The sequence below is a fragment of the Clupea harengus genome, chromosome 3, assembly GCF_900700415.2.
Source record: "Clupea harengus chromosome 3, Ch_v2.0.2, whole genome shotgun sequence".
Taxonomy (NCBI): Eukaryota; Metazoa; Chordata; class Actinopteri; order Clupeiformes; family Clupeidae; genus Clupea; species Clupea harengus.
In genome coordinates this window covers 3658740-3683786 of record NC_045154.1, presented here as the reverse complement: position 1 = coordinate 3683786, position 25047 = coordinate 3658740, and the positions used below count along the sequence as shown (strand labels likewise).

The window sequence follows — 25047 nt, the reverse complement described above, 5'->3', positions numbered from 1 at the left end:
TGTGGTTTAGTGATAAAACCTGGGGAGGTTAACTCAGAGTAAGTGGTAAACCTCCTAATAGAAGAGCCCTATGGATCCATTCTCCTTGCAAAGAAAATGCCAAAGGGCTCTTCTAGGTTTGTCACTAACCATGTAGGCTTACCCCCTGGACTCCCCGATAGGTAGAGACATTCGGGTGTCTGCAAGGCATTGGCGAGTCTCTTGGGTTGTGTCTTTAAACTGTTCACGCATAACAATTGAGCACCCATTTTTGAGTGTGATTTGCCTCTGATCTGGGGCTTTTGTCGGCGATATCGAAAAACATGTTGACAAGTGGATAATAAGGGGTAGAATCGTGTACTGTGACCTCGGCGTAAGTCTTCCTATGTCTATAGGCACAACTTGTGCACAGTAGCCTATTCTGGAATTGTCCCTTATGTATCTTATACATAACCGTACCAAGTTATTATATGTTATATAACTGAATTAGCTTCGAATGGTTTTCCTTTTTTGCTGTGATAAGATATTTAACTGAAGCACTGCATACAAACTAAAGATACCATGGACCACTGGCTTATCCTCCGGGCCACGAATTTGCATGGCAGGCCAGAATACCAAGAAGACTAGGTGGACGAATGTCGTCAATGCTCCCATCTAGTGGTGAAGTGCAACCATTACTTCAGTCTACACAGTAAACATCTATAACGTCACTTCCTGTACAGTGTAGCCAAACACTGCTAAATCGTGAATAGAAGAAAAATCACAAAATACTCTTTTGAGGAAAAAAAAGTGTGTTTACAGGTCCTCCCACACGCATTGTTCATTCAACCAACGTGGTCTTTCAAGGAAGGATTATCGACACTGTCTCCCGTTTAGTATCAGGTACATGATGAAGGTGAGTCGAGTGGATTTGTTGTTGTTCCCCTCTGATAGGATTTGCTAATAGCTACGGTGATGATGGTCTGCTGGTATTGCTTCAGGTTCTTTACCACGTCTGTGCCATTGCTTTGTTGCACAATAGTTTCAGGTATTTTTTGTGTTATGACGCAGATTGAAAAATTCCAGATTCGCTGAAATGTTTGGCATCACTTATTCTTTTGGAGCATCACCACTAACATAACCTGCCCCTCATCCCCCTGAGACAAACATAATAGTTTCTAGCATCCAACCTCAAGTGACAGTTAGTTTTGGCGTCAAATCACAGTCAGACGATGCCACCACAAATGTATGTATCTGTCGCTCCATAAAAATGAAATAACATTTGTATGTCATCTGTAGCCCATAACAATTTGATGACAGCAACAATGTAAGCAACGTACGTTGCTTAGGAGGCTGTTATAGAGGCCGGAACCATTTAGCTGTGCTTATTCAGTCTAAATGCATACAAGGGGTGTATTCCAAATACATGGTTTAGTGACAAACCTGGGTAAGTTAACTCTTAGTATGTGGTAAACCTCCTAAAAGAAGAGCCTAATGGCTTTATTTTGCCAGAAGAATGAAGCCATAGGGCTAATCTATTTGTCAATAAAACATGTACTTGGAATACCCTAGTCCTCTTAACTCACACACTACTTAAGATAATTTCTCAAGTGAATAAAGTGACTGGGATGAGTTTCAGGGCAAGGAATCATCAGTACTACTGTTGAGTGAAATCTTTTCAATGGTGCATCCCCAGGGTCCAGACCCAGACACAGAGGTTGTGGAGGAGAACAGTTCATCACCTGTAGATGCTAACAATGAAGAAATCCCACCATACCTCCGGGAAGAGCCACCTGAAGGTAAGTCCTGTGCCCTTATCTTATACCTCCAAGGTACCAATAACAACAACGCCAAGTAGCAGCTGTCTGTCATTCAATATCTGAGGTAGTATTCTGAAACTTACCTCACTGTAGTTTAGGTCAGTAAAAAGTACAAGAACAAGAAGAACATGCATGTGAAATAAATTGAGAGAATTTCTCTAGGAACCAAGAAACAGATGTTTTTTAAAAACCTCCAGGCTCTTGTTAACCAACCACAGGTATATCCTCAGCTAAGGACATGCCTAGTGAAACCACACAGACAGTTAATAAAACAGACAACCACACAGAGAATTGTTAATTTGGTTAGGATCACTCTAAGCCTACACACCAACTACTTGGCTACTGGTGCAAAATAGAAAGCCAGAAAGACAACTCCCCCCCCCCCCCCCAGTGAACGAACACCCTTGTCTTTAACTTAGCATTAAAGAGCTCCCAGTTGTACCAGAAGATTTATGTCATCAGTCATCTTCTTTTTTAGGACCTTTGTTTAAAAAATTATTTATAGCCTCGTGAATGAAACAGCTGATTCAGAGTCTCTTAGGGACACAATCATCAGCACAGCCTCTACTCAAAACAATCTAGATAGGCCACCTCAATGCAGGGACACCAATATCAACATTTACTTGAGGTCACAATGTCTGTTTCTTCCATTGTGTCACTGGTTTGTAATGCAGTACACAAGATCTGTCAGCAGGGGGCCACACAAGCCTAGTTAATGCGGTTGTAAAAAAGGTAGACCTTGTTGCTGAACCATCCAAAATGCTAGTCAGTTCTCTGGTCCTTTTTAGAAAGAAAAATGCCAGTTTTTGGCTGTCAAGAAAGATTTTCCCTGCAGAGCGGTCCTTTACAGATACTGTCAGCCCATATGTTGAGAAACCATTTCACTGGCTTAATTAATTCAAGCTACATGTAGTTCACTTAAGTGAATGAGTGTTGAGTCCTTTTGGAGGCATATTGTGTGTACCACAATACCCCATGGGTATTTCCTTTTAAAGAGTAGTTTAAGTATCAACATTCTCTGTATAAACTGCATTCTTTCAGCAAACACATAAAATATAAATTAAGCTCATAAAGGCTGTCCGAAGCACGTTCAAAGCCAAGCATTGCTCTAGGCATTAGGCATTAATAAGACATTCTGCCCTCTCTTCTGTTGTCTTGTCGAGGCACCTGAATTAGCCTCTTACACTGAACCCTTTTAAGTCCGCTGTGTTGGAATACTCCAAACTAATAGCTCTTCACGTCACTTATTATTTGAATCTCTTTGGGTGTAAGTATATCCACAGGCAACTCAAAGATGTACCAGTATGTGGGATCAGTCATGCTAAACTGTGCTGAGAGATCCTCCAGTATGTGGGATCAGTCATGCTAAACTGTGCTGAGAGATCTATCTTGGCAGAGGGGGGCTCATTGATTATCTAGTCTGTGCAGTAATTGCTTTTAAACACTACATGCACACAATAAAAAAAAAATCCAAACGTACTCTGCTTTTTTTTTATCTGTAAACAATTTTCCACAGTGTGCTTCCCGTCTTTGTTTTATGTTGCATTCTAGGTTGTAGCTATAAAGCTCTTAAGGCAAACTAAATAGGGTCCCATTTTAGGTCTACATGTGCTTAGTTGGGGTGAAATGGTAGCGTTGTGTTGCTGTGAACTCAGCTAATAGGCTCCACAGAGTGGATTCACGGCACTGCAGCAAGGTGGTTGCATAACGCATCGTTTGCCCCTTTGGCACAGGCTTTGTCTACTGCTCTGAAACAGCGCTTCATATTTAGAGTGTTTAGTAGGATGCACAAGGTTAGTAGCGCTGAAATGGATGGTGGGAATTTGTCAACGGGGTCTCCTTTTGGGCATCGCAGGGACTTTTATTATGGTTTGTTGCTACTTTGGACTACACAGGACACATTTGTATTCAGGATGCAGATGTTTGTGAACCCTACATTTGAACATCAACTGACTCTGCCTTTGACCCTTTTGATGAAAATCTGGGTGCTTGTTTCTTGTTGTTAGTCTACAGCTGCTAAATTACCCTTTTGCTACTTTATTAAGTCTGCATTAGGCCTGCTTTAATGTTTGACCCAAAAAAGGGTCTGATTATCATGAGTTTATCACAAGTGTTTTTTAAACACATTCCGAGCCTCCTCTCATCTCTCAAATCAAACACACTTTCACACAGATGGAGGGTAGGTGCGTTCCACACACTCTAACTCATGCTGTGACAGACAGCTTGGTAATGGCCCCCATCACTGAAACTGTCTGGCCAGAGTTGGGCTCGTTGCTCAGACACAATGCCTTTTTGTGAAAACCCCCCATTTTCGTTTTTTTTTTTTTTCAGTCATAAATTCAGCTCTCCACAAAATCACTGTCCCTGCACCAAGAGAGCGTTCCCCTAGCCCTGCCTACTGCCTTGAGTGCAGGAGCTTTTAGCTAACATTTTAAAGTGATTTCCAAGAGGTGGTTGAACTCACTAGGTTGGCTTAAAAGTTGGCACCTCTCTATTGCTTGTGCAGTCCATACAAAGCATCTGTCTAATGGATGCTCTGCACTCCCTCACCGGCCAAACACATGCCTACACAGACAGATGCACAGATATACTACATGTGATCAACTTTTACAACTGAAAAGTACATGTCAGTTACACGAGTAATTAATTGGACAAAATGAGATTGTATTGACTTTTTTTCCCCCCCTCACCCTCCCTTCAAAACCCTGTCCTGTTTGCCAACACTGGCCAGGCTGTTCCATCATCCAGACAGATCCAGGGCTCAGGGGAGGGCGTGAGCGTGATGTGCTGTGAAAGCGTGATGGATGGACTGTCAGGCGGACGAGCTCTCCGAGCGCGGTCCACCTGCGCTCCTTCGCAGCCTCTTTGATTAGCGCAGTTCTCACCGGAGGAGCCGCCCTGGGAATTACGGAGGCAAAAAAAAAAAAAAAAAAACACTAACAAAAAAACAAAAAGTGACTCATGAACACAGCTGAAAATCCAGACGTCCCACAATACCCGTGTCTGGGACGAAAATAAAGCTGAAAGGATGTTCTGCCTTTGTGCTCAGCCTTTGAGCATTAGTTGTGTTCGACATAACACGGTGCATTACACTGGGGTTTCGCGGTGTATCATGATTTCCCAACGATCACACTGAAGAAACCCCTTTTCTAGAAGTGTACTTTAGATTCAGATTTGTATTCAGGACTTCATCAAATGTAACAACACTGGTAACTGCCGAGGAGATGATCGCATCTAAAGTTTCCTCGAAAGCTGTAATATTGAGAGGGAGAAAATGTCTCCATTGCTCACTCTAAGCCATATAGGGTTAGCAGGTGCTGGCCTTGGAGCCCTATAGGATGCATACAAGGCCAGCACATCTTCAGGATGAGTCACGGAGATGTGAAAACCTTCAAGTAAAATGCAAACTGAAATGAGTTGGACACTGCTTGGGGAGGCAGGATGGCTGTGTTTGCACATCGTATGGGAGTGTCAGTATGAGCAAAATGGGAGTTCCACGTAAATGCGGTCATGAGAGTCAAGATGAAATTTGGTATTTCTGTCTAGCTTGTCATTGTGGTGAAGACTTCTGATGGGGTTACTCCACCTGCAGTTGCCAAGTTAAGAATAGTCATGAATGACATCACACGGCAGGAATATGTACTGTTAAAGAATTGCCATATTATGTGATTCATTCCACCTCATAGCTGTAGAATTACTCATTATTACTGACATCCTTCCCACGTCTATATGATGTGGATCTAGGGAGGTAGATTCTACAATAATCAAATCTTCTATTTTTTTGCCTTCAGTGGTGCTTAATGGAAATATACCATTTCCCTTTTTTCTGGCATCGAACAAATTCAGTTTGAACTTCTAATTCCGTTAAACACTCCCTCTCTGACCATTACTGTGGCTTAACAGACGACTGTATGCAGTGGACAGATGAATGAGGAGAGGATACAGGGAGAGGGTTGATCGCTGCCAAAAATCTTTTTGGAACCCCATAGGATGCATCTGTAGAAGGCCGGCACACCTTCAGGATGAGTCACGGAGATGTGAAAACCTTGTAAAATGCGAACTGAAATGCAATCTCCAGGACTCACTGCCATACAGAAACAGACACGGAAACCTAGTCCATGTCCATGCACTGAGATAAATCCTTAATTGAAATAACCAGATAAAAACAAGATGGTGATAATTTTCATGCCATGAGTTGGACACTGCTTGGGGAGGCAGGATGGCTGTGTTTGCACATCGTATGGGAGTGTCAGTATGAGCAAAATGGGAGTTCCACGTAAATGCGGTCATGAGAGTCAAGATGAAATTTGGTATTTCTGTCTAGTTTGTCATTGTGGTGAAGACTTCAGATGAGGTTACTCCACCTGCAGATGCCAAGTTAAAAAAAAAAACATAGTTTGACCTGACAGAGGAGATCGTCTACCAATATGTTGAAATGTTGTAGTGAACTTTTGATATGTCTTAGTGAAGTCCAAGTCCATGTCCAAATCCATGTGGGCCTCCCTTCCCTACGCTGTGAAGATGCTGCCCTGAGCTTTTTCTGCAAAGGGTCCTTCCAGGTCTATTCCAGCAGTATGACTTCAGTAAAACATGCCATTCCCCCTGCTTTCACACCTCTGCTTATTATCTCTCTCATCTGGGGTACAGGTACCAGGAACACACCGAAATCCTCAAAGGCCCTTTTCAGAATCTCCATACAAATTCTAAACACGGCACAGATCTTGTGTGAATGTACAGAAATAGCCTCCCCCTTGGCATAAGAGGTTGTGCTTGCATTTGTCTGAAAGTCTGAACGTCATGAATCTAGAGACTTCATATGACAACCCATTCAACAGCAGTGATATGATCTAGCGATACCAACACAAACTGTGACTCTAACAAGCCTGATTGCCCTCAACATATTCAGCTGGTAGATTATTTAAAAACTGTTCGCTAAAGGCTGATGGAACAAGATGAACATGTTTATGTGCTTCGAAGAATTTGCTTCATTTTGGTCTTTTTCATTATACATTTCATTTCTTTTCATGATTCATTTTTGACTGTGCACACCCGGAGGTTATCAGTCCACATAATGCACAGTCATGCCAGTGTGCCACCTGATGTCTGGGCGCAGGCTCTCTGGCTCTCTGGGCGCGGGGCGCGGGGCGCGGGCGGCCCGATAACCATCAGCTCCCTCCCAGTCAGCTGAGCCCCCAGCTGCATCAATAACCCTCCATTAATCAACACAGCGCTCCTTCCTCTCGAAAAGCATCATGGCCCAGGTAGTTTTTTTTTAAACTTCAATTTAGGTCAGCTATATTTGTCCAGCAACAGCAAATCCTGCCAGTGAAGAATAGAGAGAGGGAGGGAAGGATTCTCTCTCCATATTTCTGTAAGGAATGCTGCAGTGGGTGTTCCAGGCTTATTCACATCTGACAGCAATTAAATGATATGGTGGATTGATCCAGCATGGCTCACAAAGATCGACTCCCTCATCGGCAGCAACTTCATTCAGTAGGTGCCATTAGAAGCCTTATCTGCTGTTCCAGAGGTGTGTTTGTGTTTGCCGTGCTCTGCTCACTCCCTGCTATTAAACAGTCCCCTGGGAGGCCGGGTGCAGACACGAAGCATCAGAGGACAAGATGAAACACAGCGCTGCCGTCAGGTGGGAACGAGAGAAGGAAAAAAAGGAGGGAATGGAAGGAGAGGGGGTGGGGGGTCTGTTTATCAAATTCGAACAGTTTAGATTTTGGAGGAAAACATTTTTCATATGGTCTCTATTCAACACCAGCCACAGCTCTCTCGTGCAATTATCATCTGCTGTGACAGCGAGGAACAGCTATGTTCTGCCTCTTTTGTTTCCTGAGGAGATTAATAAATAATGTTTTGGTGGAAGTGACAGGATGGCGTGATTTCATTTCTCAGCTAGTGTTTCCTATTATTTATCTAAAAAAAAAAAAAAAAAAAAAAAAAAAAAAAAACTACCCACAGTTTTCTTCAACCAATTTTCCCCCATGCTTGGGAAGATGCTGGCTCGCTGTCTGCATGTACCTGGTGTGGTCTGACACCTCATAATGGTCCCCAGCTGCCCTGAAATACATCCCCCAGAGCTGTGGGAACCAGGTCAGGCTGGAGGAATGCTCTGGAGAGAGTTTTACTCATGTACCATCAAACCTGCCCCCCCCCCTCCTCCCTCCCTCTCTTTTCTCTCTCTAGATGTTGATATTTGTTTCACCATCCCAAAGGGGCTACGTTAGAGCGATACAGCATTGTGCAAGGGTTGGAGAGAGTGATACAGTGAGGGAGGGAGGGATGGAGAGAATATGAGTGAAATGTGGTATAGAAATGGAGATTACAAGAAACAAAAAAACAGTCATGAGAGAAATGCAAGCCGCCCTTGCGATAGACAGGGATTACTGCCTGCCTTTTTCTCTCTCATTTCATTGCAATGGGACTCAGGTCCTGAGACTTGGAGATCTGACTGTTCTGTCTGGTTCTCTGGGTTGGTGCTGTGGGCAGTGTTAAGGGACTATAGGCTCTAGATGTAAGGGACATCTCCTATGGATATGGCCTTGCCATTAGTATATAGTGTAAGGAAGGCCAAAACAACAGCATGTAATATCTAAACCCAGCCTGTTCTCACAGACAGCGTCCTCCTGCTACAGAGATAGAGCCTCTGTCAAGCATCAGATGAAACAGCCCTGAGGCTTTCCTGGTTAGACCTTTTGTCTTTCATCAGCTTGTTTTGCAGTGAACTGCTTTCACTGCAAATCCCAGGGCAGTGATGCTAACAAGTCAGCAAAAAAAATCTCAGTTGTTTTATCTTTTGAATTATTAAACAATACCGTATGCCTTACCTTATCAGGGGCTTGCCATCAAAGTTCACAGCTCTGTTGCATTATTCAGTGGACAATGGGGAAGTCGAACATGCTGACAGTCAAGTGTCCAACAGTTTGTGAGCTGAATGCGTAGTTTATAGTGACGACACTGTAGAGGCTATTTGATAGCCTGGACACAGTCTAGTGGAATCATATGCATATCCAATAGGTTGTGAATCACTGTGTCAGGTTCACTGTGTGAGAATGACAATGATAACTCCATTATGCATGTGGACGCAAGAACCCACACAAACATGGAGGAATCAACTCTCCTTAGCAAAGCATACCTGCAGCAGCAGCACTACCCCTCTCACACACACACACACACACGGCTGAGGCTGCTGCTGCCTACAGTAACGTGAGCAGGCAGGGTGTCCCTGCAGACAGACACACAGCCTCAATATCAACCCCCCCCCCACACACACACACACACACACACACAAACACTAACATCAAATGCTGGATGCTGGGCTCAAGAGTGATCTGAAAGGCTGGTCTCATGGTGTGAATTGCAGCAGGCAATACCGACAGTGAAAAGGCCTGTGCCCTCAGTGGAGATTGCGGTGCTCAGATCATTGTCAGACCTGGCGCTCATGTGTTCAGGATCCAGACGCCCTACACACATTGTGTCTTGGAGCAGGGAGATAGGAGATAGGAGGAGGGCTGAGGCATGAGCCTGCACAGGAAATGGAAGAGACCTGGCGTTTTACACTCGTCTTCCGCAAGGCCTGAGGGATATTAAAATATCCGCTGTCAAAGGTGACGAATCACGGAGCCCCAGGCTCATTATTGCACTCTCTCTCCGTCCTCAGCTCTCATACCAACTGCATGGGTGAAGACAACATGGCCGCCATCTCGGCTGCACTGTACTGAATGGTTTGTTCAGATGAGGACTGGGCTAACAGTCTCTCCAGACAGTACAGTGGAGCTGGAGACAGACGGGTTGAGGATGTGGCCCACTGAATGTGCACACCTCATTTCCTATTGCTTTGTACCATTTACATTTGGACAAAATGAAAACTTGGATACTGGAATAGCTGCTTACGTAAGGGACATAAATGCCATTTTAAGGTTAATTGATGAGGTAAACTGGCAGTTATGATTGAAAATGTGCATCATTAACAAAACAGTACTCAGAATTCTTTCTCATTCCTTTTTCAATGACATTTAGACATTTGTCATTGTAGATCATCTTAGGCATTTGTCAAAATGTCAATTCTCAGGATAATATTAATCATTCCTTTCAATTTTAGTGCATGAAATGAAAATGACCTTATTGGTGTAAACATTATGAATCTATCTTATACCTACAAATTCCAAGCACACAATTGTAGAGAAACGTCGCATTTATTGTACATGTATAAAAAAAAAAAAAACGTTTTCAAATTGTATAATATATTTGGTATTTTATTTCTCCAACACAGGGGCCCACACACACACACACACACACACACACACACACACACACACACACACACACACACACACACACACATTTGTTGTTTTCTCAGGGCAACCTTCTTTTGAGATATTCAACCACCCACGCAACAGGACCTGTTTGCATTTCACTCGTAGCCCCAAGCAGGATTACACAACTGAGGTCACCTAGCTGGCCCTCATCATTTAGCTCTAATACATAAAGAGTTAGAGCCCTGCCTCTGCGATGGGAAAGGAATAGTTTGCAGAAAACACGTTGCATAATTCAGCTAATACTGCATAATGAGGAGGATGCATGTGTAGTGGGGCTATCAGTGAAGAGGATGCTACAGCTAGTGGAAGCTAACCGATTTAGCTGCTAATGAAACTGAAATAACAACGGTCATTAATTACCACACTGCTGCTTGTATTACTGAAGTGCATCACAGATGCTTGTGTTTCACAGACGTTCATTAACACGTTGTCAGAAACACAAGGGAACATCTGGGTTAACAGAATGGATCCATGGATTCTGATGCTAGGTGTGAACATATCACCTCTCCTGTTTTGAGTGGCGAGCCCCCAAAGGGTTATGATCCTGAATTAGGGTAGGGAAAGAATAGGAAAGAGACTGGGATGCAAAGAAGACAAGTCATATGGCCCCCCTCCATCAGTATCAATGACGTCTCACAATATGATATAGAGAGAGAGGAAGGGGTAGAAGGAGAGGCTGCCTGGCATAGCGAATGGGAAGTATGTGGCTGGATCTTGATGCGTTATTCCTGACTAAAGGATGCACTAAACAGGAATGTTTTTTAGTCTAGACTAAAAGATGGAAAGGGTGTCTACTTCTCGGATGGAGACAGGAAGATTATTCCACAGGAGGGGGGCTCGATGGTAAAAGGCTCTGCCTCCTATTGTGCTTTTTGATACTCTTGGCATTACAAGAAGATCTGCACCCTGGGAATGAAGGGGTCTTGGTGGGCAGTAGGGGACCGGTCATTCCTTTACGTAGTTTGGAGCTAAATCATTTAGGGCTTTGTAAGTGAGAAGGAGTACTTTGACATCAATTCTACTTTTGATAGGTGGTCAGTGCAGAGAGGCAAGTACAGGTGAGATATGTTCATATTTTTCTAGTTCTAGTAAGTGTGTGAGCAGCAGCAATCTATATTATTAGAGTTTTTTTCTACATCTGGAAAGGAGAGCATTGCAGAAGTCTAGTCACAAAGAAAGTCACGTGGATTAGTTTTTCTGCATATTGAAGGGATAAGACTTTTCTGATTTTGGTAGTATTACATAGAAGAAATAATGTATTTGAGATCTGATTTGTGTATGAGTCAAATAAGAGGTTTTAGTCAATAATAACACTTAAGATCTTTGACACTTTGGTTGGATGTTAGTGAGATGCCATCGAGTGTGAGTAGATGGCTGAATAGTGTCATTATCAAATGTTTAGGAAATTGTAAGTCATCCATGCGTTGACATCTTTCAGGCATGCTTCTATCTTGTTGTATGTAGTTGTATGATTTAGTCCGGTTTAACAGATAGGTGTACTTGGGTGTCATCAGCATAGCAATGGAATTTAATACCATTGCTTCCTTATTACAGCACCTAGGGGTAGCACTTACAAAGAGAAGCAGAGCAGGGGTTCAAGCGCTGAGCCTTGGGGAACTTGGGGAAGACCTAAGCCAGGATAAAGGTCATGAAGTCATTACTGCTACAGGTTGGAAGAACAGAGGGTTTGACTGCATCGGGGTTTTTTGCTAGTCTAGAAAGGGTTTTGAAGAGAAATCTTTGATGGCTTTTATTTTTATGTCAACCAACGAAGGATAAGAGGCTGATTTGGCATCAGAACGTGTTTTTTTTTATAGCCTACAAAGCTATCTTTCCATGCCAGGTAAAATACATCTACTTTGGCGGAGTACCATGTTCTTTGTAGTCTCTCTAGTTTCTAGTCTGGTCTGTGTGCCATAAAGCCAGTATTTTCTGTTTTCATATTTTCTTTCTCAGTGGTGTAGCAGTGACCGGGGTTGAGCAAAAGCACATTTGTGCCTCCATCTGTGGGTAGGGTGACCAGAGGTGAGGATGTGCTAGTGCCTCTTTTTGCGCCTGCAGTAAGAACTGAGGCAAGTGCGGCTGGTAATTTTGACAGGAACTCTGATGTAGTCTTGTCAGATAAACAACGGCTGTACAAGTGAACTGAATACGTTGGTGCACACCATTCTCGTTGCATATTTGAATGTAATAAGGTGACGATTAGGAGGTGATAGTACAGTATTTTCAGGTATTCACCAATCCACATGACACTTCGCATGTTTGTGGCCCCACATGGCTGATATGGAATATAAGGTTTGTGTCCCTAGGTGGGTGTGTCCCTTCGTGCTAGTGCCCCCTGAAGTGGTGGAGGCTCAACAACCGTTTCACCAAAAATTTCAAAATTGATATTGCAAGTGGGCCTCTAGGAGAGGCATGACCCTAGCTCATTGTGACTCATTTGTGGAGTAGCGCCATCTAGTGAATAGTTCGTGAAATTTGACATGCTGCATCGCTACCACATTTTTCGGATGCATTCCAAATGTTGAAAAGTGGGTGCTGTAACTGACACATTTCAGGAACCACTGAAGCTAAAAGTTGGACATTTTGTGTACTTATACTTGGCTACATTTGCTCATATCTCCTAAAATTCTATTTGGCTTGCTCAACAAAATGGTTACCTATTGTCAATCGAAATACAGCAGCTAATGCATGCTTGTGTGAATGGCCAATCTTAATGGAATATTGTAGACTCATTGATAATGGTATTCAGAAAGTATTGACTCTATTCCAAACAAATCAATCATGTCGCTTTTCCTCTGTTCCTCTGACATGGTTTGATCAATCTTCAAAATAAAATGTTCTTTAAATCCTTACGGAACATTCACAGAATCAGTCAATCTTTCACTACTTGGGGCAGTTTGCATATTTCGGTTGAAGAGCAATGATTGCTGCTTGCAGCTATTTTGTTCATTTATGATAATGTATACATGTCATACGTGTGCACAGGTGGTCATATAGTGTTACTGCTTCATACTTTTTTAGTGTATAGCCGACACAATCACAAAGTAAAGTTCCTTATTTTCTACTCCAAAGTACCAAACTTGTTTTGGGGACCCATGCCATATGTACTGTGCTACATGATAAGTCCTCTTGCTACACAATAACAGAGATGAATGTCTAAGATGGTCCCAAGGACCCTGAGCGATAGCCTGCATTGTTTGGGGAGAAAAAGGCTAGTTTCCCTTTGAAAAGAAATAATGAGCTCCTTCCTAAGAAATGGACAAAAGTGGTCCTTGCAGTTATATGTCCCTTAGGATTGTCCCACCTAACTGAAGTAGGCAATTATTTCAGCACCCATCTCCCACAGCAAATTCTGTAAAGTAAGAACAGAAGACTGTTGTGTTTTTGTTCTCTGTTGTTTTGTTTCTGTGTATGTAATTGCAATATCTTTTGTCAGCAGACACACACACACACACGCTCCTGCACCTCAGACTACTTGTTAATGTAGTCATTATTCACCTCATCAATGCTAGGCTCTTACGGCTAATTTAGATACTTTTTAGGGGCCTTTCTATTGTGTGTGTGTGTGTGTGTGTGTGTGTGTGTGTGTGTGTGTGTGTGTGTGTGTGTGTGTGTGTGTAAGAGAGAGTGAAAGAGTGAGAGTGAAAGAGTGAAGGAGTGAGGGATCAGAGAGTGAGTGAGAGTGTTTGTATGCATGTGTGTGTGTAAAACAGTAAATGCATCCTATTGTCTTTCACAAACTATTTGTAAAATCATTCTGCGTATATTATATTACCCTGCAGAAGCAAAGAATGTACTCCCCCATACAACACAACACGAATGGCAGCCTTCACAAGGAAAGTAACAAAAACAGACCTTATTTTATTCCCATGCTTCCACATAAGCTCTGGTTTTTTTATCTGGCTTTGTGCTACGCTGTGTTTCCTGAACAATATGGCCCATGGGAATAAAGAAAGGCTGGGACACAGGCAGGGATACGCCAGCACAGCAGAGAGGGACACAGGATATGTTCTTCATTTCTCTGTCCTCCTGTCTGTCTGTCTGTCTGTCTGTCCTCCTGTCTGTCCATATCTCTAGGTATATTATTATACATCCCACTCTCCCTATGTGTGTCTTTCCTAGCCACCCTGCAACTCAATGGAATACTATTCATATGAACGGCTATTCAATGTGTCAGTCATTGCTTGCCAGACCCTGTCAGAAGATGTAGATTGTGTGTTAATAGGGTTCACACACACGAAGATGCTGGAGGATTTTCTCTGTGCACAGACTTCCCATCCAATAATCCTCACGGCACTCTGCTCTAGAGTCTCCATGAGAACGGCACACTCTAAGCCTTTTTGACAAATAGTGTTCGGTACTGATTTAATTATTCAACATTAATGATATTTCTCAGCCATATAAATCACTTTCTTCATAGCCTTATACAATAAGTACGAGTTCCAGGGCATGAAGCTACAGTGTTCAGCTGCATCCACTGCCTGCTGTGAGTATGTATCATGCAACGTGGAGGGCAGGAAGCTTCCTCTGAGAATACTCAGGTGTGCTGAGAGAACAAAGGGTTACACCCCTCAGATCTTCTTTCTCCAGCTCTCTCTCTCTCTCTCTCTCTCTCTCTCTCTCTCTCTCTCTTTCTCTCTCTGTCTCTGTCATTCCTTCAGTCTCCCTCTCGCTGTCTCTTTCTCTCTTTGTTTGAGAGTGCAGCAGCTGCGTGGCAGCTCAGAGATGAGTGATCACGGCGGGGAGGTGATGGGATGTGTTTGAAACTGTGAGGAGATATGAACGAGGCAGGAGCCAGCGTTTCCTTGCCTCCTTCCCCACACCCTAATTTACCCAGTTCCGACTACCCTCCAGAGAACACTTACACCCCGCGGGCAACAGCAATTGACACCACACAAATTGCTGTGTCATTTAGATGAAGTGAAGAGAGGATTAAAAAAGGTGCGATGAATGTAGCTATAGGTTCTGTACTCTGTGAAAATACATCACCAAGGTAACTCTTAATATTAGTACGTTTTTTGTGGATGTTTTTTTTTTTTTAGTAGGACCTACAACCTCCTTCCCTTGAAAGAAAAAACCTGTCTCTTACGGAATACTGTAACCTTTTCCTCCAACTCTCCAAATGCCATTGTGCTCTGGCATGTGTTTGAAGACAAAGTGACATTTTAGTCTTTTCTGTGGAATGGGATTGATCTTTCTGGTTCCTGTTGGAAAGAGTAAAGTGATATTTCCCCCTCCTTGGAAAGAGGAGATGGTGTGTAGAGAAGGGGGGAGAGAGAGAGGGTGAGAGGAACAGGGGAAGGGAACAGGGGAGAGAGAGAGAGAGAGAGAGAGGGAGAGGAACAGGGGAGAGAGAGAGGAACAGGGGAGAGAGAGAGAGAGAGAGGGTGAAAGGAACAGGGGAGAGAGAGAGGGTGAGAGGAACAGGGGAAGGGAACAGGGGAGAGAGAGAGAGAGAGAGAGAGAGAGAGAGAGAGAGAGAGAGAGAGAGAGAGAGAGAGAGAGAGAGAGAGAGAGAGAGAGAGAGAGAGAGAGACAGGGGAAGGGAACAGGGGAGAGGGTGAGAGGAACACAGGAAGGGAACGGAACGGGAGAGAGAGAGAGAGGGTGAGAGGAACAGGGGAAGGGAACAGGGGAGAGAGAGAGAGAGAGAGAGAGGGAGAGGAACAGGGGAAGGGAACAGGGGAGAGAGAGAGAGAGGGTGAGAGGAACAGGGGAAGGGAACAGGGGAGAGAGAGAGAGAGAGAGAGAGGGAGAGGAACAGGGGAAGGGAACAGGGGAGAGAGAGAGAGAGAGGGAGAGGAACAGGGGAAGGGAACAGGGGAGAGGGTGAGAGGAACAGGGGAAGGGAACAGGGGAGAGAGAGAGAGAGAGAGAGAGAGGGAGAGGAACAGGGGAGAGAGAGAGAGAGAGAGCGAGAGGGAGAGGAACAGGGGAAGGGAACAGGGGAGAGGGTGAGAGGAACACAGGAAGGGAACGGAACGGGAGAGAGAGAGAAAGGGTGAGAGGAACAGGGGAAGGGAACAGGGGAGAGAGAGAGGAACAGGGGAAGGGAACAGGGGAGAGAGAGAGGGTGAGAGGAACACGGGAAGGGAACGGAACAGGGGAGACTGCAGTGTGGTGAATTGCCCACCCCTGGTCTGAGTGGGATAAATCATTTGACAGAGAGAGAGAGGGAGACTTAAGAAGCAACCAAGTATATCATCAGGGCTTGAAATAAAGCCTTTGCTGGTGTTTGCAAGGAAAGTCTGATGGCTTGCTACTTAGCTTGACGTTTTTAGACCAAAACTCCATAATGCCTCTTTAATTAAATGTTTTCTTCCTTTTTATGAGTTTTAAAAAGTATTATTTATTGGGAAATTGCTGAAAAATTCCTGATTCCTGGAATGAGGATAAAGATGTTTTTCTACTTCCTTCTTTTTTTATCTACTGTATCTATTGTACAAATTAATATTTGTGTTCTAAATGGATGCTTAATTGAATGATGTGGATACCGCCTACGCATGCCGAAGAACAGGGGCGGACTGGCCATCGGGGATACCGGGGAAATCCCTGGTGGGCCGACGGGATTGGACCGGTCCAATACCTGCCCACCTCAGGGGCGTAACTATAGGGGGTGCAGCAGGTGCGGTTGCACCTGGGCCCGTGGGTCTTGGGGGTCCGTAGTCGTGGGCCATAGATATATTTACGTCAATCTAAATAGTCTGAAGGCGGAATATGTGCGCGGGGGGAGGGGGCGTGGCGGCGGTTACAAACATGAAAAAAAGGGGGTACGGGACTGTAAAATGTTTGGGAACCACTGCCTTACGCCACTGACTAGGTCATAATAGCCTGCACCTGGGCCCGTCGTAACTGCCTTACGCCACTGTCCCGGGCCACTAGTTTTTCCCCAGTCCGCCCCTGCCGAAGAACCGTTTAGTCTGACTTTGACTCACTGGCAGGGAGTGCTCTTCTTCTTGGTGTAATAATAATTATTCTAAAGGATTGTGTTCACACACATTTCAGCTTTTGTTGTGGTATGGAATTGGTGCTTCTAACTGTCATATCTGACTCATAGTCCTCTGTACCAGAAGAGGAACAGACTATTAGAGAGAGAGTGTTGAAAATGAGCCTGTGCCGCTAAATATAGTTGAGTGACACCCGTGACAAAAGATACGTAAAGAGCTTAAGCTCATGACATGATCATCACATTGTTCAAGTCCCATCACGGCAGCTTATCACTGACTTGTAATTGTCTTAACCCGCGTGCCACACGCACACTGCAGTCAGGCACCGCACCGCACCGCACCGCACCGCACCGCACCGCACCGCACCGCACCGTACCGCACCGCACCGCACCGCACCCCACCGCACACCCCAGACCTGCTCAGCCCAACAGGGTGGTGCTGCCGAGTGCATCACTTCTGCCCCATCAGCGCAGAGATTGATTCGTCCCGCCACCTCCTTTATTACACTGCTGCTGCAGGCCAGTCATTAGTTAGCACAGATTAAAGATGGTTACTCTGGCGAACACTCAAGCAAGGCGTAATGAGATAATGGCAGGCTGTGCGCACCCCACACAGAGCTCAACGCAGGGGTGGAGGAGAGGGGTCAGGCTGTGCGCACCCCACACAGAGCTCCATGCGCAGGGGAGGAGGAGAGGGGTCAGGCTGTGCGCACCCCACACAGAGCTCCATGCGCAGGGGAGGAGGAGAGGGGTCAGGCTCTGTCAGAGACACTGCCCTGGGAGCAGGCGGCTTGAGGTTGAGGCCAGAAAAAGGTGGACATAAGAAGGATGATCGTGCAACGGAATCCCCACCTTATGAATAACAGCCAGCGTTTAGGCCGTTTGACGGATTAGCAGGCAAACAGTAGAGTGCGAAGGGAAGGGGAGTTATCGCTGACCGTTTACTTGGTCAGTCTCACGGACAGAAAACTGCTCTTCCACTGGTCATGTTTGTTTATAATATGTACACGCATTCAGTGTAATAAAAGATATGATGGAGTGAGTTGAGTGAAAGGCTCTGTTTTAATAGAGGCTTCATCATTGATACTTTGTGTAGGTAAAAGTCTATTAATCTATTCATCCAAAATAAATAAAACCAATGAGTTGCTGTCAAAGCAAGCAGTTGTCCAATACACATAGGACATGACTTTAAAATAGCTGCTTTTGCACTGTGAACTCTGACGTGAAATGAGATGCTGTTTTTTTCCCCCTCTTTCAAGTTTCGGACTGCTCAGAGGCTGTTAAGTGAGAAAATACTTAATTACCACTTTGCCAAGCTTAATGCTGGCAGCTAGCTTTTTAATTGCTCTGCAGATAAAGTGTTTCAGGAGGTGTTAAATTCACACAATGTCATCACCTAGGTATAACCTATACACTGCTGCACACACACACACACACACACACACACACACACACACACACACACTCAACCACAATCACATCTTGTTCATGAGGATTAAAGTGCCTAGATGTTGTTACTGCTGCTTGTTTCCATACACCAGAAGAGAACCTGCTACTCCCCACCGCCAATGATAACACCCCGCCCCCGTCATCAGGCACATGAAGACGAAGATGAAGATGAAGATGTGTCCAACCTGTTCCTGTTACTCTAGAGGCCATTCAGAGTGCTGGGAGCGGAGGCTCTCTGGTGACTAAAACAGCACAACAAGCAGGAGGTGTGGAGGAGGTGTGGAGGAGGGGAGTGGAGGAGGGGAGTGGAGGAGGGGAGTGGAGGAGGTGTGGAGGAGGGGAGTGGAGGAGGGGAGTGGAGCTTCTCTCAGTGTTTCCCAGACGCTCGAGTGTCACTTTGTTTCAGCTCAGTTGTTCTGGTTTGGATACGTGGGGATTTTCTGCCCACTCACATTAACTTGAACTATTGGCTTTGATCTGCTTATTATTGCCTTGTTTTGACAATGACTCACTGCCTTGCGTCACTGTGGTAGGGACTGAATGAGAGAGCAAAATAAGAGAGAGACAGACAGACAGACAGACAGACAGACTCTGTGTTGTCGAAGTTGGAGAAAGTGTGTGAGTGAGTGGTGTGTGTGTGTTTTGAGGTTGTCGTCTCTGTGAGAGGTAGGGCGTGTACTGTGCGATGTGAGTGTGTGAAGAGCGGTGTGTTTGTTTGTGCGTCTGCTCCGCTCATTGATTCCAGAGGTGGTTTGGGTCAGTGTTCCAGTCTCCCGGCAGGACGGAGGGAAAGTGGGTGCAGTGGGCAGATGCAGTGTTCTGATTCAGGGGCCGCACCGCACCGCATCGCACCGCATCGCACCGCACCGCAGGGCACCGCTGGGCTGGGCTGGGCTGGGCTGGGCTGGGCTGGGCTGGGCTGGGCTGGGCTGGGCTGGGTTGGGCTGGGCTGGGCTGGGCTGAAGTTGTCGTATTTGTCCAGACATCATTGGCAGATGATGGGTGCTGGGTGATTTATTCCCCACCAGTCAAGTGTGAAGTTGCATCCGCTTAAGCACTTATGAGGACAGATGAGGATGCAAGGCTTAACTTCAAAATAAATAAAAAATAAAGAGCTGACTTAGAATTGTTCTGCTGAGGATTACAGAAATAAATACAAGCTGTATGGTCAAATGAACACCTGTCTGAGTGGGATTGGTAAGGACGCCTGAGCTGAACTGAATGTGTCTTATGGTTGGGTACTACTCACTGCTCACCCTTGAACCATCATTTGACCAATACTCATTTACTGCACACACCCACATGCAAAACACGCTCAAATACATACTGGTGTTGTCAGTCGATTAAAAGAGTCAGAATTGACTGTCGGCTTGAAAGGCATACTTGTGATATGTGTAGCACGTAAAGCGAGAAGAGATTTTGAAACGGGTAATAAGATAAAGAAGCTGAGAAGCAGAAAAGAATATAAAGCAATTAATAGCAAAAATGTATGCGTTTGATAGCACTAATATATGATTTACATACGGAGACACGAAGAAGAAGCTAGGTCTAAAGAAGCTTCATCCCAGTGTTTTATGTTGTTTCCTCTTGGTGTAATGGGCAACATCCCAATCATTCGTCCAATTGATGTTGTGTGAGTGTTTGAGCTCCTCTGTGAGTGTCTTCTCTCTAATCTCCCCCTTACGGGGATGTGACACAGAGTGATGTAGTGGTAGTGTTTGCCTGTGATAGTCACTGCTCAGCCAGTAAAGTAGCCATGGTGATTTCAGAGGAGCTGAGGCTGCTGTGATGTGTCATGGAGGACCTCAGAAAGAAGGCTTGAAAAACTGATCTGGCCATTGCTGCGAGCAGTTTTATGTTCGGTGGAAAAATAGTGTCCCTAAATTCTTGTGGTTAGAGGAGGAACTTGGTGACTTGGCTGTCACCAAAAAAACATCCAGGTTTCAACACAGTTTGAACTCTAACTGTAATCCTAGTGTCCCTACCAGCTCATCATTCGTCTTGCACTGAATTTGGTCTGTCATCCTCCGGAGCTATTCTCACATTCTCTGCCAAGGCTGTGATTTAGCACAAAGCTGATTGTACAAAAGAATCTGATTGGCTCCTCTGTATCAACAGCTACTTAAGATCAGTCTGTTTAGATGGTAGAAGCACTTACGTCCTCTGGGATGGATGAAGACACATTTAATCATGTGGAATTTCCTAAATGTAAAACTTCTGAGGGTAGAATGCAGCTAATTTGAACAGCTAGAGAAGAGATAATGCTCTGTTTTCTGCTGTGTGTAGATACATGTTGCAGTCCCTGTGGGGAAACCTGAGCTATCAAGTGGTAGGATGTTTAGGACCAGTCCTGTCCACACAACACAACATGCTGCCCGTTCTGTACATCGGAGGACCACCTGTCTGTTTTGACCATGAAGGGGATAAGAAACCCATCAGTTGCATATGCACGTGGGGTTAGTCTTAGACACAGGGTGAGTGTACTATTAGAGATAGAATTTGATTCAGATGAAAGGGAAAGGATTTTAGGAGAGCCACTAAAGTAGAGGGCTTTAAAACAGTTTGGCCTATCCCTACTCAGAATACTAATACACAGCTTTTTTTTATTTATATGTTTTCCTCTCTTTTAGCCAAGGCATGTTTATTTTCACTCTGGTGACTCACCGTAGTGCTTCATCCGACTGGAACTTTATGTCAGTGTTTGAAAGGCAACCGAAAACCTCCTCCTTGGGAAAAACAGCACACTATGATTCACGTAACCCTTTTACATCAGGTCGTGAAACAGGCTTTACTCCTCCTCAGCCTTGCATGGGCTCTGTAGCAGCCTTCCACCTCTAAATGCTCATAAGGCCTGTCATGGTTGGAAGCAGGGGGGTTTTATTTATCCAGCAAAGGATACACGCTGCGTGAGTCTCATGTTGTGTTATCATTGCATCTGAAACTATTCTTGATTGTGACCTGAACTTTGAGTTGCCTCTCCCTGTTCACACCAAATGTTGACACGGGCTCCTTTTCATTTCACTCACTATTGATCACTCACAATTGATCGGTCCCTAGTTGGTTTTAGGATGCATGTCTTTTGTGTTTAAATGGTACAAGTAGGTCTTATTGCAAACTTCTTTGTCATCCTTCCAGTTTGGGATGGCATCTGAAATGCCCTCCTGCCCTGCAGTTAGACAAAAATAGATAGAATTCCATTTGTGTAAGCTTCTAGTGGCCCCCGAGGGATCTCATACTACCCCTAGGGTTGAGATATGGGTGGGAACTGCAGATAGCTGCCCTTCATGTTCCCCTGTGCTCTTTTGCAGACCTGGAGAAAGACCACCCGAAGACGGAGGCTGGCGTGATCTGGCGGGTGACGGGCGGCCTCTTCAACATGACCAGGGGCGCGGTGGGCGCCACGCTGGGCGGAGTGGCCTGGGTGGGCTGCAAGAGCTACGAGCTCACCAAGACGGCCGTCACCAGCGTGCCCGCCGCCGGCGTGGGCCTGGTCAAGGGCAGCGTGTCCGTGGTGACCGGAGGGGTGGGCGCGGTGGGCTCGGCAGTGGCGAGTAAAGTCACACCAAAGAAAAAGGACAAGTCTGATTAAAGTCCAAACCAATCAGTCCAACTGCCCACTCCAGACCAGAGATCCCTCTCACCGACCCCACCTCTCTCTCAACAGCCTCTGTCTGCTTCTGTGTCTGCCCCTTCAATCGATCAACAAGACAGATGTTTTCTTACAAAAAGAGTAAGACCGTTTTATTGCAAACAATCTGTTACCGAGGTACTTGTGACAGTAGCAATTTAATTTTGTCATTTACTTTAGATTTAGTTGTGTTTTCTCTTTTTTTCTCTTCTGGGAGAAGGCTGTGTCTTGATGTGTGCAAGCAATGTAGGGTTGAGTGTAGGTGCTTTTGCCTTTGTTGCTAAATGTAGACATTTGTAGACATTCAAGCTGATTTTGGTCAAACAACACTCAGTGTCAATGCTGAGCTTAACGCTTATGTTGCAATGAATAAAAAGCTAAGCTGTACATTCAGCCTTAGTTTCACAGATGTCCATTGGTCCAACGTATATACATGTGTAGTAGTGTGAATTATCCATCGTATTATTACAAACTTTGTGCAATCAAATGCTCGCTAGTATTTCCAATTCAAATTCAAACGTGTTTGGGATCTATGCTGTTTTTGTTTTGGGGGAAGCATTTTTCTTCTTTTCAGGATGTGTTTGGGAACAGGAGAGAGAATTTTCCAAGAGGGAGATCTTTCACATGCTTACACATAACTGCCCCACTGCAGAATGAATGAATGAATGAATGAACGGTGTTATTAATTCCATTTGTCATTTTAACGATGAACATTGAAATGTTGACTCCAAGACCACACATGTCCGTCAGTCTTGTATGTCTGTTGTTCATTGAATTCCAGCCTCAAAATCAGGCATTTGATTCCATGTTAGGGAGGTTCAGAGGATGCAACATTTGGTGTGAATAAAAATGTTATTTTTTCTTTCATGTAAGATCAGTGGACTGTGTCTAGTATTTCTTCTACTTTTGCTGTTTGTCAAGTTCAGTTTATCGGGGCCTCGGCTTCTCTGTGCAACATCCAGAAGTCTTTGTCAGCACAACTGTTATGTCATCATGAAAACAAATTGAAAGCCACAGGATGTGAGGACACACTTAGCCCTGGCATTTTCTGCTCTTGATTTAAATGTACATCCATGTGCCTCAGCTCTTAAGGAAATAAATGATTTGTAGCCACTTATGCCCTTTAAAAAATGGAACATTCCTTGTTATAGTGCCACTGCTGTGTACGTTTTGTTCCAATCTCAGTATTCTGTTTCGTCAATAGAAAAATCTTTTCAGACAAAAGATTACTCACAAAAAACACTAAGCTGTTATCTCTGCAAAGTCCTTTTCCTGATTTTTCGTATTTCAAAGGTGTTTAGTTTTTGAAGCAAATTGCCCAGGACAAACCATCCATGTACATCTTGTTTTGTTTGTGTGTTCATATATGATTATCCTATATAAGTCCCCAACCTTTTTTGCAGTGTGTTATTTGAGCTTGAGAACAGTGTCTTCTACACACAGTGTACTGTTTAAGTTATTATAAATCTGTTTCATTTTTTTATGCTTTTTTTTCTTTGTCTTTTTACGTGCTCATCTGCATTATGTATTTCTGATAGGATGCTTATGTCTTGGAAACTCTGTTACGATAAACTGGACTTTAAAGACCAGGTAGATTTTGTCTATTATAGAACTATTTTTGCTAAATCTGCTGTATTCTATAAATAAAGCAACTCTGTATTTTAAAATGATGTGCCCTGGGTTTTTTTTTTGTTTGTTTTTGTTGTTTTTGTTGTTTTTTGCTGACCTATTAAAAGGCTGATCACTTTATTTGAGTATTCACCTTTAGACACAACAAAGCCAATAAAAGATGTCTAAACTGACAACAGTGTATTCCATCATTACATTCCACTATGACTTTGGCCCAAACCCCCGCCCTCATCCCACCCAGACCCACCACCTGAGAGTTTACACTGCGCTACAGCATTTAGAACTTTCAGTTGACCTTCATTGGGAATGCTAAACACATGGTTGAAGAAATGTTTAGTTTAAAGTGAACAACTATCAGAATTAATATGGCAACAAAGGGTTATCTTCGAATATCAAGAAATACCAATTAATAATGAGACATTGTGCAGTCTCACCTAACCTGTAACCTTTTGAATTTGATTCCATTGCACTGACAACATAATATGTAAATGTTTCCGAAAACACTGTGACAGAAAAAGAGAGTGTCAGAGCCAGCTTAGAAAGACCTAAAGAAAACTGGCAATGACCAAATGTTTGGTTAAGCTGCATCTGCAACCCATCTTAAGGTACTATTTGCAGGTTAAGGTACAACCAGGGAACTGTAATCAATGACTTAATTATCCTTTCCTCCAGATGAGCACAAGAATCAGATTTTCTGAACTAAGGATTTGTATTCAAGTACTTATATAAGTATAATCCGATCAATTGAGAATGACACTATCTAGCCATCTACCAACACTCGATGGCATCCCAACACCCAATACTAGCATCAAAAACCTTGGTGTAACTATCAACCAAGACCTCCTACTTGACTCATACATAAAACAGATCTCAAAGACATCCTTTTTTCTTTTACGCAATATTGGCAAAATTAGAAAAGTAGAATTGATTTCAAAGTACTACTGCTAACATACAAAGCCCTAAACGACCTGGCACCAAACTACCTTAAGGAATTAGTTGTCCCCTATTGCCCTCCAAGGCCGCTCCGTTCCCAGAGTTCAGGCCTCCTCGTAATTCCAAGAATATCAAAAACCACAATAGGCGGCAGAGCCTTTAGCTACCGAGACCCCCTCCTCTGGAACAATCTCCCTGCCTCCATCCGAGATGCAGACACCCTACCTATATTCAAATCGAGACTAAACACATTCCTCTTTAGTGCATCCTATAGCCACAAGTAATTGCGTCAACAAACCCATCACCTGCTGGGCCAGCCAGCCAGCAAGCATAACTAGACATATCTGAACACAT

General features: G+C 44.2%; 1 protein-coding gene across 1 annotated transcript; it reads left to right on the top strand.

The window, feature by feature from the left end:
- Positions 1–674: 674 nt before the first annotated feature.
- On the top strand, positions 675–23933 carry zgc:101566 (Transmembrane protein 263-B-like). Its single transcript, XM_012822359.3, has 3 exons — positions 675–874; positions 1655–1757; positions 21812–23933. Exons 1-3 carry the CDS (start codon positions 866–868, stop codon positions 22090–22092), a joined length of 393 nt encoding a protein of 130 aa, XP_012677813.1. The 5' UTR covers positions 675–865; the 3' UTR covers positions 22093–23933.
- Positions 23934–25047: the final 1114 nt, after the last annotated feature.